General features: G+C 35.8%; 3 protein-coding genes across 3 annotated transcripts; 1 reads left to right on the top strand and 2 right to left on the bottom strand.

The window, feature by feature from the left end:
* Positions 1–439: 439 nt before the first annotated feature.
* On the top strand, positions 440–1,207 carry LOC138871183 (uncharacterized). Its single transcript, XM_070149050.1, has one exon. It carries the CDS (start codon positions 440–442, stop codon positions 1,205–1,207), a length of 768 nt encoding a protein of 255 aa, XP_070005151.1.
* A 2,879-nt stretch (positions 1,208–4,086) lies between these two features.
* Positions 4,087–5,858, bottom strand: LOC138871182 (serine/threonine-protein phosphatase 7 long form homolog). The gene is made up of 4 exons (XM_070149049.1): positions 5,310–5,858; positions 5,076–5,168; positions 4,801–4,986; positions 4,087–4,212 (listed from the first exon to the last, which is right to left on the bottom strand). The coding sequence occupies exons 1-4, from the start codon at positions 5,856–5,858 to the stop codon at positions 4,087–4,089; spliced, it is 954 nt and encodes a 317-aa protein (XP_070005150.1).
* A 2,235-nt stretch (positions 5,859–8,093) lies between these two features.
* Positions 8,094–8,989, bottom strand: LOC104228496 (zinc finger protein ZAT11-like). The gene is made up of 2 exons (XM_009780967.2): positions 8,914–8,989; positions 8,094–8,542 (listed from the first exon to the last, which is right to left on the bottom strand). Exons 1-2 carry the CDS (start codon positions 8,987–8,989, stop codon positions 8,094–8,096), a joined length of 525 nt encoding a protein of 174 aa, XP_009779269.2.
* Between the last annotated feature and the right edge of the window lie 11,597 nt (positions 8,990–20,586).

Below are 20,586 nucleotides of genomic sequence, written 5' to 3'. Positions count from 1 at the left end.
ATGGTGATGAAGAGGATGAGAAGGAAGGACATGATTTGACGAGAGAGTATGCTCCACCCCTCCTAGACGAAGAGTGTACGAGTCCTAAGTGTCGCTTTATTCAAGGGAGATTCCTTACCTTGATAACTTGTCAAACATGCCGGATGTGGAAGCTCTCATAAGGGATTTTGATGAAATTCGGACAGCAATGTGGGATGAGTCTAGACCAATGGTGCTGGCAAAGGGCATGCTTTTTCCTGATAAAGCGCGCCTAAGCAGGGCTTGTAAAATGCATAGCGTAAAAGAGTATCGTGAGATGATAGTATGAGAGTCAAGTCCGGTTGTATACAAGGTTGTTTGTCGCAGGTGGATTTGGCCATGTCATTGGATGTTACGTGCGATCAAGAAGAAGACAAGTATGTGGAAAGTGGGTAAATACATTCCCACCCACACATGCGAAATGGACACATTCAACGGGAATCACTTTAACTTAGATATTGACTTGATTTCTCTTGTTCTTATTCCACACATCCAAGCGTCCATAAGGTATAAAATCAAAGAGTGCATTACAGTAGTCCACCAGGAACATGGCCATACCATTACTAAAAGAAAGGCATATCTCGGGCGCAAACGAGCATTTGAAATAGTCCATGGTAACTGGGATAAGTCATTTGCAGATCTGCCTAGGTACATGGCTACACTGCAGCAGTTTAACCCCGGGATGGTTGTTGAATGGAAGCTTGAGTGGATTCCAGGTAAACCAGAATATACATTCAATTACGTGTTCTGGGCGTTTAAACCAGCAATTGATGGTTTTTCGCATTGTCGGCCCGTAATATCCATATACGACACTCATGTATATGGAAAGTACGATATCAAGCTGTTGATAGCTGTGGTAGTAGATGCTAATGGACAGATATTTCCTCTAGCTTTTGCTATTTGTGCCAATAAAAGCCAAGAGACGTGGACGCCGTTTTTGAACCACTTGAAAGAGCACGTTGTCAAACAACGTTCTGGTATTTGTCTAATATCTAGTTGGCACGGTGGTATTTTAAGTTCCGTGGGGAACTTGCCTGCATGGCAAGAACCTTATGCCTACCATCGTTACTGTGTTAGGCACCTTAAAGCCAATTTCCAGAAGGCATATTCCAACAAAGATCTGCATGATTTGATGTGGATGGCAGCAACGGACCAACAACAACATAAATTCCAGAGGCACATGGAATAAATTAGGCAAGAAGACGAGGCAGCCTATCGTTGGTTAATGCGACATGACCCTAAAAAGTGGACTTTGCATGCGAATAGTGGAAGACGATGAGGAACTCTGACTACAAATGTGTCAGAGTCTTTCAACGGGTTATTGAAGTCGGCAAGAGGATTGTCTGTCACAGCCATGGTGCGGATGTCGTTCAAGCAGATGGCAGAGAGGTTTGTTGAAAGGTCTGCAGCTGCAACATCATTGATGGAAAGGGGTGTTGAATTTATGCCAGTGCCGATGCAGAGATTTGAGAAATACAGACGGCGAGTACATTGGCATTAATTTTTGCAGTATGATAACGAAAGAAATACTTTTGAAGTTCGCACTGCTATCCATCAAAATCGGGGTAATAATGTACATATTGTAAATGAATCTACAAGGTTATGCTCTTGTAGGAAATGGTCCATCTACCACATGCCTTGATCGCATGCCATCAAGTTCTTTCAACAAGTTGGTTTATGTGTAACCAACTATGTTGATCAACAATATAGTGTTGCGAAGTACCTAAACACATATAGTGGGCAGTTGCAGCTAGTGGATGCTGAGCATTATTGGCCGCCTGAACCATTTAAAATGGTGTGTAACAAGTCCTATTTGTGTCGAATACAGGTGAAAAAGAGAACGCGTATACGGAACCAAATGGATGTTAGTGATACCGTTTATGCGTGCAGATGTGGTATATGCTCGCAAACAGGACATGACCGTCGAAAATGTCCTTTGGGTGGCAACAGTAATCAAGCTCGGGGTGGATGTTCTTCTATTGTGCCTAACTATCAATGAGTTTGTGTTGTAATATTTAGTTGTTTTGTTTATGTTGCAAGATTTATAAAATAAAATTATGTTTGTTAATTATGAGTTGAATTTCTCCATTTTAGTTATTTAATAAAAAAAAATATATATATATTCGGAAGAACTTGAAACAACATTGAACTTTCATAAATTTGATTAATTTATGACTGTGTGTTGTCTTGTCGATCTGAAAAAGCTGCCCAACTGACATAAAGCTATTTCGTACCCGTTAGAACATTTAACACACAAAGCATAGCGCGGGTAAATACTACGTTATGTCTATATATAGCACAGTTAAATACTACGTTATGTGTGTGTGTTGTCTTGTCGATCTGGCATAAAGCTGTTTCGTACCCGTCAGAACATTAAACACGCAAGGCATAGCATGGTTAAATATTACATTATGTCTATATATAGTGCGGTTAAATACTACGTTATGTGTGTTGTCTTGCCTATAAATGACGAGCTCATTCTACATATTTTCTTTGCTAAAAAATAACTAATAGCAAATCTTCCTTGAAAAGCAAGTTTTTAACAAAAAAATGTCTCAGCCTATTTATGTCCCAAGGTGCAAGTGCGGAAAAAAATGCCAGATGCAAAGTTGTTAGGATAATGGTGCAGCTGGTCGCCGCTTCTGGGAATGTTTGAACAAGTTTTATAAGGTTTCCGGCGAACCTATTTGTGATTTTGAGGTATGAATTGATGAACCTTGTCATCAGGAATACTACAAAGGATTGTTGAACGATCTTAATGATTTGTGTTTAAAACAGTGGGAACGTGAAAAACAACTTAAAAAAGAGGTTGTGGAGTTGAAAGCGAAACTTAAAGAGGTAGAAGAAGAAAAATAAGCTGTTAGAACAATTTAAGTGGTTGGAGCAGAGAATAATGAGCGGCAGTGACTAAATGTATGTGTTTAGTGTATCAATTTATCTTTATGTGTGTTGTCGTGCATTTTTATTAGTTGTACTGAAGCATTTTTTTATGTTAAGTTGCTATGTTTGTGTTCGTGTTGTAGTATTAAGTTAAAGTAGTTGTAATGAACTTTATTTTAAGTCATTGTAATGAAATTTTACTTCTTTACAACTTGTGTTTGTGTTGTAGTACGACACTAGCTAATTAACGGAGAAATAAAAAAGTAATGCACATATTATATAAAAGTTGTTGTTAATGTATATGCAAAAATATTATTTATATATAATACAAAAAAAGAATAAAATCAATGTGTCCCGCATCCAGTGTGCTTCAACGCAGCCGCTGGCCTGAGGCGCATCTCATCCCGCCTGGGTAAGCTATCGGGATCGTCATCATCAAGTCGCCTCCTTATAGCCGGATGCGCCGCTGCATGATCATCAATGGTGCTGACAGGATCAGTAGAAGGGGCCGCCAGTCTAGTAGAAACCTACATAAGAATAAAAAGCTCAGAATAGCAAAGTATATAATAAGTCACAACAATTTGAATTGTCGTACCACTATCTCGTGGGGCTCCTGAATGTAATCATCTGTCGCAGCCATGTCAACATCGCGTTCAGCCTTAAAAGGAAGTTAACAAAATTATGAAAAATAAAGACAAATTCTAATTCAATACAATGAAAATCATACCTGCGGACGTGATGATGAATCATAACTCAGTCGGTGCCCACTATGTAAATCTCTGGTCGGTCGCTCCTCAGCAACAATAGACGGGCCTGGAAAGTATGTATCCCAATCCACTCTAGAAAAGTGCGTGCCCGTGATCAATAATTGACCTGATGGGGTCACCTGCGAAGTCCCTAGAGTGAGATCTATCCCAAGGTTGTATGACGGCATGTCCGTCTCATGTAGGCCACCCGACAGATCGGCAGCAACATAATCACCATGGGCCTCAACACCCCCTTGCAGGGACCACCTCCTCTCTGCCCGCCGCCACGTCGTCCGGCTCCCCTGCCTCGTCGGGCACCACCACCTCGTTGGGCACCTCCACTTCGTTGGCCACCACCACCTCGTGCCACACTAGGGCCTCGTTCATACTGCTCTGGCTCCACATAATCAGGCATGCATGCCAAACGTTGATCCTCCCGGGCTCACTGCAGTGTCCGGGCAACCAACTCTACAAATCGACGGCTATAATCCTGCAAGGCGTCCGCAGGATCGCCGACATAATCCTGCATCTGCAGTCCCATCAGATAGACTATGTGTAGTCCAATAGCCTGCACAACGTATAAAATATAAACTACGTATATTGCACTAAAATACAGTTATATAATGATTAATAATAGAAAACATACAGGACCTCGTGTCACCCGGTGTATGGAACGTACCGACCACCAGCCTGATGAATAGGGTTCCCGATAAAAATTCGGGTAACGTGTCGGTACCAGGACATATACCTCTGAAGATCAACCTCCTGGATATGTGTAGGTGGGGGCGGAATCATCTAATCTCGATGGTCCCAAATATGGATCTGCGCCGCTAACCATGCCATAAATGCGTCGTCCGCCCTGCAACGATCATCCCTCTAATAATGTGTAGGTTCCCATATAGGCCCCATTGGTATATACTGCGGGCGGCCAAACTGCCGAAGTACCCGCTCCGAGGCATGATGCTCCACAATATCGAGGCATATGAGTGGGGCAGAAGTGCTCCAAATCAATCGGCCGACCGAGCAATAAGGTGGCAGGGAAGCTATCAAATCGTCGTTGTATGGCGTCCAGATGAACTATCAAATAAGAACATGAAACGTGAGTATGCGCAACACTAAGTTAATCTACACCAGGTAAGTTTAGGTACATATTTACCTGTGCGCCCTCCAGCAGATCCAACACATCCCTGCAGAGGGGGAGATTATGATGAGCATTATACTCTCGTGAAAGTGTACGACGGAGAACCCACCCCCTGGCTAGAGGGAGAAACAGAGGTGCTACAGTAGGAGGTAATTGTGGTCGTGTTGGCTGAAACTGCAAGAACCGCTCCCAGGCCCAAACCTAACATACAAAGTTGACGTAATGTTTAAGATAAAGTCTAACTAGGTAGAGTTGGAACTGATGAACACTTTATTTGAATATATTGTCACCTGCAGAAGCGGCATAAAACCACAAACATCTCTCTGAGTGCCCATGCTTGCCCGGCACATCTGCCTATACATGTAGCCGAGAACAGCAACACCCTAACTGTAATAGGGTAACTCATCTAGCAGCTGAAGATGATGCAAAAATCACAGGCTGACTAGGTTCCCCGAAGTGTTCGGGAACAAGACCTCTCCAAATAGAAGAAGCAACAACAATCTCGTATACTGGGTGATATGTACCTCCTCTGTATCGTAAGTGATATCGGGGTGGAGTAGCTCCAGGTGTTGTCTAATAGGGGTCAAAGTCAACCGACTAGCACCCGATGATGCAATCTCGTCCTGTGGCCTGAAACCTGTGAGTTGCTGTAGTATGTCCAAATAAGCATCACGCGACAAAAATCTCATAGAAATAGGCAGTGAAACGGGCATGCCATCAACGGGCAGGCCATATAAAACCTCTATGTTCTGCAGCGTGATGGTAGCCTCGCCAATGGGCAGGTGAAAAGTATGCGTCTCAGGTCGCCACCGCTCAATCAACTCCGTGATCAAAGCCCAATCAACCTGTATCCGCCCGATCTCAATAATCCTATAGAATCCCATATCCTGGAGGCGATGGACTACACGCTCGTGGAGATCTCTGTGCCTCAGAAAATCCCACAGGTCGTCCACTCTCCTAGCGCGGAGAGTCTGGGACATTAACTCTCCCTCCCATATATGGGCGGACCTATGATCGCCCTGAAGCACTAATAGCTCACGAGAGTAAGGGCCGGGATGTATAGACGCGTCCATATTGTCAACTGTAAATTAAATAACATTAATTGTATATTTATTATTTAATTGTACAAAGTATATATAACAATTGGGTTCCAGGCTCGATATTTGAGGCCCAGTAGTACCAAACTATCATGAATATTTATGTGTGTCAAATTCAATTTTTTGATAATTTTGTGTGTGTTTGTTTTATAATTTTGAGTATTTAATTGTACAAAGTATATATAACAATTGTGTTCCAGGCTCGATATTTGAGGCCCAGTAACACCAAACTATCATGAATAGTTATGTGTGTCAAATTCAATTTTTTGATAATTTTGTGTGTGTTTGTTTTATAATTTTGATTATTTAATTGTACAAAGTATATATAACAATTGGGTTCTAGGCTCGATATTTGAGGCCCAATAGAACCAAACTATCATGAATATTTATATGTGTCAAATTCAATTTTTTGATAATTTTGAGTATTTAATTGTACAAAGTATATATAACAATTGGGTTCCAGGCTTGATATTTGAGGCCCAGTAGCACCAACTTATCATGAATATTTATGTGTGTCAAATTCAATTTTTTGATAATTTTGTGTGTGTTTGTTTTATAATTTTGATTATTTAATTGTACAAAGCATATATAACAATCTACCATTATAAGAAATACTTAAACTACAAGAATTCTACGCTACAATACTATACAGTTTACTACGTTAAAAGTTTCTACATTTTACAACGCTAATAAATAAATTAAATATAAACAACAAATACATTTTAATCACATAACATTAACAAAAATACATATAACATACTAGTTTCGCAAATAAAACACAAAACGACATGGAAACACTAATATCTAAATTCGGATATTAACATAAAAAATTAAATCTCAATTTTACATTTTTTTTAGAACACTAATATCTAAGTCCGGATAAATATAACATACTAGTTTCGCAAATAAAACACAAAACGATATGGAAACACATTCAATAGGCAGTGATATGCATCATATTACAAGTTTGGACATAAAATAAATCGAAATACCTCGATGTAGTGAGTGTTTTGTGTGAAAATTTGAAGACGAAGGAGTTAAACCACAATAATACAATGCTCAACTACGATGTGGGACCTACGTTCTTAACCTTTTGTGTGACGGGAGGGACCCACAATTTTTTTTTAAATAACGGTCAGTGGGGTGGGGTGGGGTGGGGGACCAGAATGGGGTTTTAAAAAAATGGGGGAAAGGGTGGTCGGGGAAGAAGACGAAGGGCAGTATTTAAATGGGGGTATAGCGTATGAAAAGAAAACGCTATATATAGTGTACAATAACAAGACGCTATATATGACAGTCAAATCGTCAGACCATATAACGTATGAATACAAGACGCTATACCTTAACGGCAGACATTACCGTTAATATATAACGTCTTGTATTTGCACACCATATATAGAAATATATTTTTTTTAAACACCTATTAAGGTAATTTGAGTCAAAAAATAATATTTAGGTTTCGGACTCGCATTTCGGGTCTTGATGACGTCAATGAGTGATAATCCCATGGACCGGAGCTTCCCGGTATCCCGTAGAGCTAATGAATAATTCATTCTTAATAGAAAATTCGTTTTGTACATAATTCCGACAGATGCAACAGTGAGAAAATTAGTTTTGAAAAGAAAAACAGTTGTTTTAATACTCATAATAGAAATTTACTTTTTCTATTATTATTATTATTATTATGGGTCGTTTGTTTGAAGATAAGTTATGTTGTGATTAATTATGTTGGGATTAATTATATTCGAACTGGTTGTGTTGATTAATTATTCTGATATTATTTTTTATTGTTTGTTAGAATAACGCATACTTGAATTATTATTCCACCTGCTGCCAGGTATATATTATCCCGGTAATATTTTTTAATCCCAGAATTAATGTCAAACAAGGAATAAGATGGTACTAAACTTTTATTCAGCATTATTTTTACTTATCTATCATATCAAACGACCCTTAATTAAATTCGGATTAACAGGTTATAAGATAGGAGTACCACGGAGTACCACATGATTCTATTTTCCATCTTAATGAAGTATAACTAGTGCTATAGAAAAAAAGTACTCCTATGATAGCTATAGAATGTCGATATATACAAAATCAAAACGGAAGGCAGTTGTCGAAAAGAATAAAAAAGTAATTAAACAAAAAAGAAAAACAAGTTCTAGCTAGTCCATATATAACTTAAAAGTAATGGTAGTGTGATCGAGGGTATTAGATAAAGCAGCGCAAAACAGGAGCAGGTGCCGTCGGCCATAACATAAAATCATCGTTCTGATCATCAGGGGTTAAATTAAGATCCAGACATAATATTCTCTTGCTACTATTCGACTTGTTCAAAACTGGTACATTGACTGGGGCACGGTGACGCCTCATATGTCCACCTAAAGCCTGCCCCATAAAGAACTCCATCCCACAAATAGAACACTGGTGCATATTATTCTTTGGTTTTTTGGATTTGCTTCTGGCGTCTATGGATGATGATCTCAGCGATTTATGACTCGTCCTGTGGCCGCCTAGTGCTTGAAAAGATGAGAATCGTTTGTTGCATGTCTTGCATTCAAACGATGAAGTGTTATTGTTTAAACGAGACAACAGCATTGAGCAGTTAGCCATGGCTTGTGCTTCTACTTCACTATCGTCTTCTCTGCTTCTCTTCATGGCTGCCATGGTGTAAGAAATTTATTAATTAAAAGGATGAAGACACAAAGATATGCTTTGGTGTACTGCTTTTGAATCTCTGAATGAAATGTTAATTGCTTTCATGACTCTGTATACACACACATATATATATATATATAGGTCAATCGAAGATAGGGCTTCTAACTGAACTCTGCGTGTTTTCTGTTAATGATATTTGCTCTTGTTGTATATTTTCAATACGTTGTATTTTCCTAGTTGATTAAGTTAGTCAGAAAGAGAGAGGTAACTAGTGTGTAAACTAAAGTGATAGGAATCTAGTACTTTGTAGGGTTTGCTATCTCACCGCGTTAGGCGCAATCATTGAATGGGAACTTTTCACATCATTCCATACCATCAGCTGAAGCAGATAGAGTGTAGTTACAAGGTGTGCTTCCACCAAGTTTCCACATTAATGATGAAGTTTCCATTATAATTCTTGGATTTTACGTATGAATTTGAGTTATATTAGTTAACGTGAAAATATTTTTTAAACTGTCAAATGATACAATGTATAGAGTTTAAAATTTATAACAATCAGGTCATTTATTAGTTAATGACATATAAATCTCTTGATGAGCTGTAAGAGAATCTTTATAAAGTAACTTAATCCTAATCGGAGTAATACTTATCATAAAGATTACAATATAATATACTAATCATAACCAATATTTGCTTTTAATTACCTTGTAATGGTCCAATTATACAGATTTTTTTTTTTATCATTAACGCGTAAAATTTATTGTTATCTTTTTTAAAAGCTTAAAACTTACCCTTCACTAATGTTAATGTATGATCGACTTGAATACAGGGCTTAGAAGACGAACGCGTAAGCGTATAATGTGGCTCGAAGAGGCGGACAAAGGGCTATTCTCTACTTTCCGGAGTAGTGATGGATGTACTTACTTGGCCCCCAAGTAATTGTGACCATGTTCTTTACCGTGCATAGAATTGTAGTTGACCGTCGTTAGTCTCAAAATTATCTGTCTCACCTGTTATTTATGAATATGGATTCTCGATCTTTCTCTATAGAATTATGGCATCATTAAATATAACAATATAAGAGCATGCGATGAGGCACAAAATTAACATTAAAAGCTAATGTCCAAATTAAATATCAAATCCTGTACTGATGTACGTTCCATAAGATGAAGTCTATAATTAAATGCATGGCCATCATACGTAACTAATGATAAGTTCGTGGAAAAAGTTTAAGTTTGAAAGGTTACAATAAGAGTTGCCAATATTTCTGATGTTTTCACACATCAACAAACTACTTATTTTCCAATAACGTCCTACTACAACCTTCCATCTCGATTTGACTACTTAACTAGATGATATTGTTAGGGATATAGTAGATATGCCCTAGATCCAATTTCATATTTGATGATTTGAACATATTTTTGTAAACGTTATTTGCTATAAAAATATATGATATTCTTTTATATATCATAGTTATTATTAATTATTTGATTAATTTGATAAGGTCCTTGATTAAATTTTGAGATTTGTCATCGTGATAGAGATCATGATAATGAGAGCAAAGTCTCTTACAATTTAATCTAAATTTGTTCTTGATCGTAGGATTATTAATTTGGACATTAGTAATCCGGTTAGATCAATATTTATGTGATTGTCTTTATGGGATAAAGATTAGTTGATCTCATTAACTGAATCACATATATAGATGATGCATATAGAGATATGATTATTGAACGGACTCATTGGATAATTCCTAGTGGTTAGAATTACCATAAACTGTCAATAGGATATTCTCTTGAAGAATATGATGTAAGAGTTTCCTTTGACCTGAGATCGTCATAGTAATTGATAAGTTATTTGTTGTGCTTTAATACTAGACACCTATGGCTCTAGGGCGATAGTTGAAAGGATATTGGGTATGATTGAATACTTGTAGAATTAGTGATTGATCAATTGCAAGATGGAATCTGTCAACTCTTGGTAATGAGTTTAAGCTCTATGTTGTCATGAATTATAAACGACCAAACTAAGACCTTGGCCAGGGCAATTGAATGAAAGAAGAAAAGTGTTTCTTAGGTCATTCAATGGTCGATTATATTTGACATGAATACATAGTTGGTCGCCTATTTGGATTTGACAATTGAACCATATCCTAGGGTGACCCAGAGCTATAAGGACAGAAGGAATTACTACATTATTCTTCTATTGGTTCTTGAGAGCAAATTGTATACTTCATTCTATCCGGTCGTTAAGGAGTGTTACTAGACGCCACCCTTGATTAATATATTGATGTGATCAATTTACTACCGGTTTAGTATTGAACATATGGGGTCGCACACTAACGAGTGTTCTGATCTTTGCTAAAGGATTAATTACTTTATTATTTGATAATTAAATTAAAGAATTTAATTAGTCAAATAAATTTAGTTATTAGTCTCAGTGAAATATTATTCTATTCTTTGCTAGCACATGGAGTGTAATTAATATTGTGAACAAATTGAGATTTTCTATTTGAAATAGAAAATTAAATTATCTCTTGGTTGAAATATATATATATAAAAGATATGTATATAAATATTAATAAAGATTAATTTATCAACGTGAAAATCGCCGGTTACTTCAACCCATAAGAATGGTATTGGTAGTTTTAATATAAAATATTATTTGGAGTAGCACTTAAAGTCCAATTTGGAATTGGACATTAACAGAACCTTCACGTCAAAGTCCTTAGGAAGGACGTTGGGCACCAAACCCATTAAGAACGAGATTCTGATTTTCGTTAGAAAATAATCGATGAAGTTTATTTTTGGAATAAATTTTTACCCTAAGTAAATTATTACCTCACCCAAATAGAAAAAGGGTTTATAGGTGATGCTATGTAAAGGGTGATGGAGAAAATTTGCCGCATTATTAATTCTTGAGAAGAAAAAATGCTTTGTGAAAGTAAGAGTGTAATACCAAGCCAAGAGAGAAAATATAATTACAAGGAAAGTGTTTCTTGTTCTTCTAATTTGCGTTGAGATTTTTGAGAAAAACTTCAGCACAATTTTTTCGTTCAATTTGTTCGCGGGTTTCATTGATCAAAAAGTTGACAACAAGGATTGGACTCGGTATGGATACACATAGAGTCTTCGCACTATCGAAGAAATTTTGAAACGAAACTCTCTTCACCAGGTACGTCTTAGATCCAATCTTTGACATGTAAATAAATTTTAAACACGAAAAGATATACCTAGAATTGTTATTGTCCTCCGCTGCATGTTACGAACACCTATATGCAATCCTTCAGTGGTATCAGAGCCGTGGTTTATTGTGTCTAAAATTTATTTACGAAATATTTTAAGATTATATTTGAAGAGTTCAAAACTATAATACATGTGTATTATGCAATAGTCAAATTGTTTGAATGCATATGGATTGATATAATTTTATTGTGAATAAAATATATATATATATATATATATATATATATATATATATATATATATATATATATATATATATATATATAAGTTAAACTATTGAGATAGTTCGTAACTTGAATTTGAAATTTTTGTATTAGATATGATTGTAATTTATAATAGGTTATTAGATTCTACTGTTATTTTAATTGTTATTAGTTCATGAGATGTTAATTAATAATAGTTTTCTGGCATGAATTATTTTTATGTGATATATAAGATAAACAAGTTAGAATATGTTGAATTTCGTTTTTATGTCACATGCTTGTTTGTTACATAATTTTGAATTATTTATTACATGTGATGTAAATCAATTTAGGACTAAGCATGTAGACAATTTGAACTAAATCACGTGCTATAAAAGATTTGATCTTCATGTTATTAAAAACTGTTTTAGTAACAATTCTCTCTTACTAAAATTTGAGTTCTTAAATAATAAAATATAAGATATTTTATTATAGAACTATCCATCAAAGTAAATAATTTTACTTATTTCTTGTTTATAAGGAGCGACCTGACTACCAGGAGACTTATAGTTCGTGAATATGTTAAAATTATTTATTGCATTAGATGCATGGATTGAAAGAATTATCTAATATTTTACTAGATGCCTGGACTACCCGGGGAGTCTAATATTTAATAAGTTCTTTGTTATCATGATGGTTGAACTCAACTATGCCAATAGGATCGACCTGACTACCAGGGGACTATTTGACATAGAGCTATTTAAGGAAATTGTATGGGGATAGAATTGGTAAGAGTACCTACCTTTAAAATATATGTGAGAAATGACTTGACTTCCAAGGGGCTCATACATATTGTTAAAGGATTCCTTTACTCCACTAACAGAAATAAAGATTTCCTGAACTATAATGAGGGTAAATAGTTTAAAATAATTAGTGAAAATATTATTTAGATAAAAGTTCATGTCTTTATGATATATGTAAATATGTTCTTATATTATTGCCTTTTCTTTTCTATATTTTAGATTTCTCAATGTCTGTTATATCACTGCGTGAAATACTTGAGACCAACAAGTTGGTAGGACCAAACTTTGATGACTGGTATAGAAATTTGAGAATTTTTCTCATGCATGAAAAGCTCATTGATGTGATCGATAAGCCTACAAGGATAATCCCACCCGAGAATGATGTTCAAGGCACCAAGATTTATCAGAAACACTTACAAGAATGCCTTGTTATTAAACACATCATTCTCGCTTCTATGAGTTCTGAATTCCAGAGGAAACATCAGAATATGGATCCAACTACAATCATTGAATATCTTAAGAAGATGGTTGATACACTATTGGACATTGAAAACTCTCCAGTTGGACCCCTTGTCAATCGTATGAATGTTCTTACCGAAGAACATGAGAAGTTGGGGTACAAGCTTGGAAAAGAGCTTTCTGAATATTTGATCTTGCAGTCAGTATATGATGCTGAATGTTTTCACCGTAAGAAGAAAGGGCATTGGAAGAGAAACTGCAAGGAGTATCTTGCAACTCTAAAGGACAAGAAACAAGGTGAGACATTAATGAAAAATGTTTTCAAGGTTTCTTTAGCTACTACTAATTCTTCACTGTGGGTATTAAATACTGGCAGTGGTTATAACATCTGCAATATATTGCAAGGGTTCAAGATAAGTAGAAAACTAAAGAAAGGAGAAGTTAATCTACAAGTTGGAAATGGTGCAAAAGTTGCGGCCGTAGCTGTAGGATCAATTTCTTTAATAATGCCTACGGGCAAAGTACTTATGTTGGATGATTGTTATTACGTTCCTAAATTTGTTTCGAACATAATTTCAGCTTCTATGTTAGACAAACATGTTTTTCACATTATTATAGGTAATGGTATTTGCTCTATTAATTATGGTGATAATTTATATATGAATGACTATCTCCAACATGATATTTATGTCTTACCTAATGTGAATGCTAATTCGATTATGCATGTTTCAAGTCTTAAGAGGAAAGAGATGATCATGTAAATTATACATACCTTTGGCATTGTAGGCTTGGTCATATTGGAGAGAGAAAAAATTAACAAGTTGTACAAGGAAGGGTACCTTGACAAGTATGATTTTGAATCATATCCAACTTGTGAATCTTGTCTCAAAGGAAAAATGACCAAATCTCAATTTACTGGAAGTGGAGAAAGAGCTTCTGAATTATTGGGACTAATTCATACAGATGTTTGTGGGTCCATAAAAATTCAAGCTAGAGGTGGATATTCTTACTTAATCACCTTCACTGATGATATGTCAAGATATGGATTTGTGTATCTTATGAAACACAAGTCTGAATATTTTGAAATGTTCAAAAGGTTCCGTAGTGAAGTTGAGAAGCAGACTCGTAAAAGTATCAAAGTACTAAGGTCTGATAGAGGTAGAAAATATCTTACTGAAGATTTTACAAGATATCTCAAAGCGAATGGGATTCTCTCACAGTGGACACCTCCAGGAACACCACAACACAATGGTGTGTCTGAAAGGAGAAATCGAACCTTATTAGATATGGTGAGATCTATGATGGAGTTCACTAATCTTCCAATAAATTTATGGGGATATGATTTAGAAGCAGCAACATACTTACTTAATAAAGTTCCCAGTAAGTCAGTCTCTACAACACCATATGAGATATGGAAAGGATGTAAGCCTAACCTTAAACATATTAAAGTTTGGGGTTGTCCAACTTATGTTAAGAGACTATAGTCTGATAAACTTGACTCAAGATCTGATAAGTGTAGGTTTATTGGGTATCCCAAGGAAACAATGTGATATTGTTTCTATCACCCTTCTGACCATAAAGTGTTTGTGGCCAGAGGAACAACCTTTTTGGAAATGGAATTTCTTTTAGAAGGAAATTATAATGGAGAAATAGAACTTGATGAAGTTCAAGAAACTAATGAATCAACATAATATAAAGATCACGAGACACAAGTTAAAGAACCTTTATTGGATGTTTTGAAGTTGATAAGGAAGTTGTCATCTTCAACGGTTGAGGTTCAAGAACTAAATGTAGTTCAAGAACAGGTTAATGAACTGGTTCGAAACCAAATTGAACAACAACCAAATCCAGCACAAGGTGAACAAGTTGTACAAATACCTCTTAGAAGGTCTACACGAGAACGTCATGTACTAACTAGATTAAATCTAATGGTACAAGATGATGTATCAAATGAGGGTGATCATAATGATGATGACCCTAAGACCTATGAAGAGGCTATACAAAGTTCTGATTATGAGAAATGGAAAAAGGCCATGGAATCCATGAAGGAAAATAAAGTATGGACTTTAGTTGAACCTTCAAAGGATATAAAACCTATAGGTTGTAAATGGATTTTTAAGAAAAAGATTGGAGCATACGGAAAAGTGGAGACCTACAAAGCCCGTCTTGTTGCCAAGGGATATCGTCAAAAAAGAAGGAGTCGACTATGACAAGACTTTCTCTCCCGTGGCAATGTTCAAATCAATTCGTATTTTGCTTGCTGTAGCGGCATACTATGATTATGAAATATGGCAAATGGATGTGAAAATAATTTTCCTTAATGGTGAGCTAGAAGAGGATGTGTATATGACACAACCTGAAGGTTTCACATCTCCGTCTGATCATAATAAAATTTGCAAGCTACAAAGATCCATTTATGGGCTAAAGTAAGCTTCTCGAAGTTGGAATATTCGCTTTAACAAGACAATTGAAAAGTTCAATTTGTTAGATGCGAAGAAGAACCTTATGTGTACAAGAAGGTTAGTGGGAGCACAATTATATTCTTAGTATTGTATGTTGATAATATATTGCTCATAGGAAATGACATACTGGCATTGAAAAGTACCAAGATTTGGCTATTTGATTAGTTCTCCATGAAGGACCTGGGAGAAGTAGCTTATATATTGGGAATAAAGATCTATAGAGATAGAGCTAGGAAGCTTCTTGGACTTTCCCAGTCTTTGTACATTGATACCATTTTGAAAAGGTATATAATGGATAAGTCCAAAATAGGCTATCTACCGATAGGCACTGGAATTACTCTCAATATGGAGGATTATCCTAAAACACCTAAAGAGAGAGAACGCATGAGTAGGATCCCATACGCTAGTGCAGTGGGAGCTATCATGTATACCATGGCATGTACACGTCCTAATGTGGCTTATGCACTTGGAGTGACTAGCCGATATTAGGCAAATCCTGGTTAGGAACATTGGAAGGTGGTGAAGACCATTCTTAAGTACTTAAGAAGGACTACAGACCAATTCCTCATCTATGGAGATTCTGAGTTGAAACTTGAAGGTTATACTGATACAAGTTTCTCTTCAGATAAAGATGATAGCAAATCTATTTCTGGTTATGTATTTACCTTAAATGGTGGTGCAGTGAGTTGGAAAAGTTCCAAACAAGCTACATTAGCTGATTCAGTGACTGAAGCAGAATATATAGTAGCTAGTGAAGCTGCTAAGAAAGATGTATGGATGAAAAGGTTCTTAACTGAACTTGGTATGGTTCCTTCAATAAAAGGTACAATTCCATTGTTGTGTGACAACACTGGAGCCATTGCTCGAGCGAAAGAACCAAAATCACACTAAAAATCCAAACATATTCTGCCAAGGGATCACTTGATAAGAGAAATCATTGGACGTAGAGACATCTAGATTCAAAAGGTTGATGGAAAGGAAAATGCTCCATACATATTCACTGAAGCTCTTGGTGTAAAGGCGTTTGACAAGCACAAGTAAAAATTGGGAATGAAGTACAAGAGCGAATGGCTCTAGTGCAAGTGGAAGATTGTTAGGGATATAGTAGATATGCCCTAGATCCAATCTCATATTTGATGATTTGAATATATTTTTGTGAACGTTATTTGATATAAAAATATATGGCATTCTTTTATCATAGTTATTATTAATTGTTTGATTAATTTGATAAGGTCCTTGATTAAAATTTGAGGCTTATCATCGTGATAGATATCATGATAATGAGAGCAAAGTCTCTTACAATTTAATCTAAATTTGTTCTTGATCGTAGGATTATTAATTTGGATATTAGTAATCCGGTTAGATCAATATTTATGTGATTGTCTTTATGGGATAAAGATTAGTTGATCTCATTAACTGAATCACATAGATAGATGATGCATATAGAGATATGATCATTGAACCGACTCATTGGATAATTCCTAATGTTTAGAATTACCATAAATTGTATTCTCTTGAAGAATGTGATATAAGAGTTTCCTTTGACCTGAGATCGTCAATTGACAAGTTATTTGTTGTGCTTTAATACTAGGCACCTATGTCCCTAGGGCGATAGTTGAAAGGACATTGGGTACGATTGAATACTTGTATAATTAGTGATTGATCAATTGCAAGATGGAATCTATCAACTCTTGGTAATGAGTTTAAGCTCCATGTTGTCATGAATTATAAACGACCAAACTAAGACCTTGGCCAGGGCAACTGAATGAAAGAAGAAAAGAGTTTCTTAGGTCATTCAATGGTCGATTATATTTGACATGAATACATAGTTGGTCGCCTATTTGGATTTGATAGTTGAACCATATCCTAGGGTGACCCAGAGCTATAAGGACAAAAGGAATTACTACATTATTCTTCTATTGGTTCTTGAGAGTAAATTGTATATTTCATTTTATCCGGTCGTTAAGGAGTGTTGTTAGACGCCACCCTTGATTAGTATATTGATGAGAATAATTTACTATCGGTTTAGTATTGAACCTATGGGGTCGCACACTAACGAGTGTTCTGATCTTTGCTAAAGGATTAATTACTTTACTATTTGATAATTAAATTAAAGAATTTAATTAGTCAAATAAATTTAGTTATTAGTCTAAGTGAAATATTATTATATTCTTTGCTAGCACATGGAGTGTAATTAATATTGTGAACAAATTGAGGTTTTCTATTTGGAATAGAAAATTAAATTATCTCTTGGTTGAAATATATATATATATATATATATATATATATATATATATATATATATATATATATATATATATATATAAATTAATATTTACATATAATATATGTATATAAATATTAATAAAGATTAATTTATCAATCCAATTAGGAATTTATCAATCCATATAAATGGTGATGGAGAAAATTTACCGCATTATTAATTCTTGAGAAAAAAAATACGTTGTGAAAGTGAGAGTGTAATACCAAGCCAAGAGAGAAAATACAATTACAAGGAAAGTGTTTCTTGTTCTTCTAATTTGAGTTGAGATTTTTGAGAAAAACTTTAGCACAATTTTTTCGTTCAATTTGTTCGCGGGTTTCATTGATCAAAGAGTTGACAGCAAAGATCGGTCTCGGTGTGGATAAGCATATAATCTTCGCACTATCGAAGAAATTTTGAAACAAGACTCTCTTCACCAGGTACGTCTTAGATTTGTTCTTTGACATGTAAATAAATTTTAAACACGAAAAGATCTGCCTAGGATTATCATTGTCTTCCGCTGCGTGTTACGAACACCTATATGCAATCCTACAGATACCATACGAGATTTGGTAATATTTATCATTTACCTTTAACAACCAATTTGGTTGCTTCACTTGACATAAAACCCTTATGAGTTATAGGTCGTTTGGTAGGGTGCACTAGGAAAGATAATACTACATGTATTACCTTTGATATTATTAATTTCTTGTTTGGTAGTATTTTTTAACCTATGTATAACTAATATACGATCTATTTAAGTGCTTTTCTTATACATAGCAAGCCATAGTGTGATGACCCAAAAGGTCATCTCTTATTTTAGAAGTCAAATCTGCGTTCTGAGGCCTTGAAAACCTCCTTTTATCTCTCCTCAATTTGCGTGCACAGTCCGGGCGTATATCCGGAAAGCCCTTATGTGAAAATTTAAGAAAAAAAATGCTAAGTTTTGCCTTTAAAATGAAATTAAGTTGACTTAGGTCAATATTTTTGGTAAACGGACCCGGACTCGCATTCTAACTGTCCCATAGGGTCCGTCGTAAAATATGGGGCTTGTGCGTATGCACGGAATCGAATTTCGAGGTCCCTAGTCTGAGAAAAGAATTTTTAAAGAAAATTATTTGTTAGAAAAATATAAAGACTTTTGGAAATGAAATGATATGTGTTCTTGATGGTATCGGGCCCGTATTTTGGTTTCGGAGTCCGGTACAGGTTTAAAATAATATTTATGTTGAATCTGTGATATTTGATAAGAATCGGAGTTGATTTGATATAAATCAGACCTTAGGTTGAGAAAATAAAAAATTTGAACTATATTTTGAATTTCATGAATTTGAGGTTAAAATCATAATTGTTGATGTTATTTTGATGATTTGATCACACGAGCAAGTCCGTATGATGTTGTTAGACTTGCGTGCATGTTTGGTTTGGAGCCCTGAGGGCTCGGGTGAGTTTTGGATAGGCCGCGGAGTGAGTTTGGACTTAGAGAAAATTGTTGTTGCAGCTGGTATGTGTTGCAGGCTTTGATCTTTTGCGAGTCCAACAGGCTTGGCAATTGCGAGGGCTTGATCTCACTTGCAAAGAAAGCCCAGGCCTACCTTGTTCGCATTTGCGAACTTTCCTTCGCAATTGCGAAGCCATCAGGGAGGGACAGTCATCGCAATTGGGTGTTTTTTGGGTAGAAGTTAGGATTTTCGAATTTTGGGGATTTGGACCTCAAATTGAGGTCCAATTTCAAAACTAATTACATATTTGAGTTCGTGGGTGAATGGGTGATCGAGTTTTGGTTCAAACTTCGAGTTTTGACCAAGCGGGCCTGACGTCAATTTTTGACTTTTGGGGGAAAATATTGGGAAATCCATATTAATGCATTAGAATTGGTTTATTTAGCATTTGATGTTATTAAGTAAATTATGACTAGATACAAGTGGATTGGAAGTGGAACCGAGAGATAAAGCAGTAATTGAGGCTTGATTTTGTCCGTAGAATCGAGGTAATTGTTGGGTCTAACCTTAGCTTGAGGGAATATGAGTTATGGACTTATTTGCTACGTGTTAATGTTGAGTACGACATATAGGTGTGGTGACGAGTATCTATATGTTGGTGTCAAGCATGCCCGTGAGTCTTATACAATATTGTTGTGACTCTATTGTGTATTGTCCATGCTTAGGTTGATGATTATCAATGTTGAACATGATTCATGATAATTTCTTGGTAATTGACCATTGTTAAATATTGGCTTAATTTGAGATTCATTTTGTAAAGCAACTGTTGAAACGAGATTGGTTATAGCTGATTCCGTTGCCGAGATGTTATTGTTTATATTGTCGATTCCCTTGCCGGGATGTATTGTTTCTATTGTTTGGGTGAGGAAGAGTGTAAAGCACGAAAGGTGATGCCGTGCATGATATCGTGAGTGAGTGTTAATGCACGAAGGGTGATGTCGTGCCGATATTGTAAGTGTTAATGCACAAAAGGTGATGTCGTGCCATGAATTGAGAGTTAATGCACGAAGGGTGATGCCGTGCCGATATTTTGAGAGTTAACGCACGAAGGGTGATGTCGTGCCATGATTATGAGAGGTAATGCATGAAGGGTGATGCGGTGCCGTTTCTGTTGTTTCATATGGTAAGAT

This window comes from Nicotiana sylvestris, chromosome 6 (genome assembly GCF_000393655.2).
Source record: "Nicotiana sylvestris chromosome 6, ASM39365v2, whole genome shotgun sequence".
Taxonomy (NCBI): domain Eukaryota; kingdom Viridiplantae; phylum Streptophyta; class Magnoliopsida; order Solanales; family Solanaceae; genus Nicotiana; species Nicotiana sylvestris.
The sequence above is the reverse complement of the archived record's forward strand: the minus strand, read 5'-3'. Positions and strand labels throughout refer to the sequence as shown.

Coding starts and splice junctions, on each gene's coding strand:
- LOC138871183 (XM_070149050.1), top strand. CDS start 440: ATGGACACATTCAACGGGAATCACTTTAACTTAGATATTGACTTGATT.
- LOC138871182 (XM_070149049.1), bottom strand. CDS start 5,858: ATGGACGCGTCTATACATCCCGGCCCTTACTCTCGTGAGCTATTAGTG. Junction 4,987..5,075: donor GTTTTATGCCGCTTCTGCAG/GTGACAATATAT, acceptor TTTGTATGTTAG/GTTTGGGCCTGGGAGCGGTT. Junction 4,213..4,800: donor ATCTGCTGGAGGGCGCACAG/GTAAATATGTAC, acceptor TACGTTGTGCAG/GCTATTGGACTACACATAGT.
- LOC104228496 (XM_009780967.2), bottom strand. CDS start 8,989: ATGGAAACTTCATCATTAATGTGGAAACTTGGTGGAAGCACACCTTGT. Junction 8,543..8,913: donor TCTATCTGCTTCAGCTGATG/GTATGGAATGAT, acceptor ACACCATGGCAG/CCATGAAGAGAAGCAGAGAA.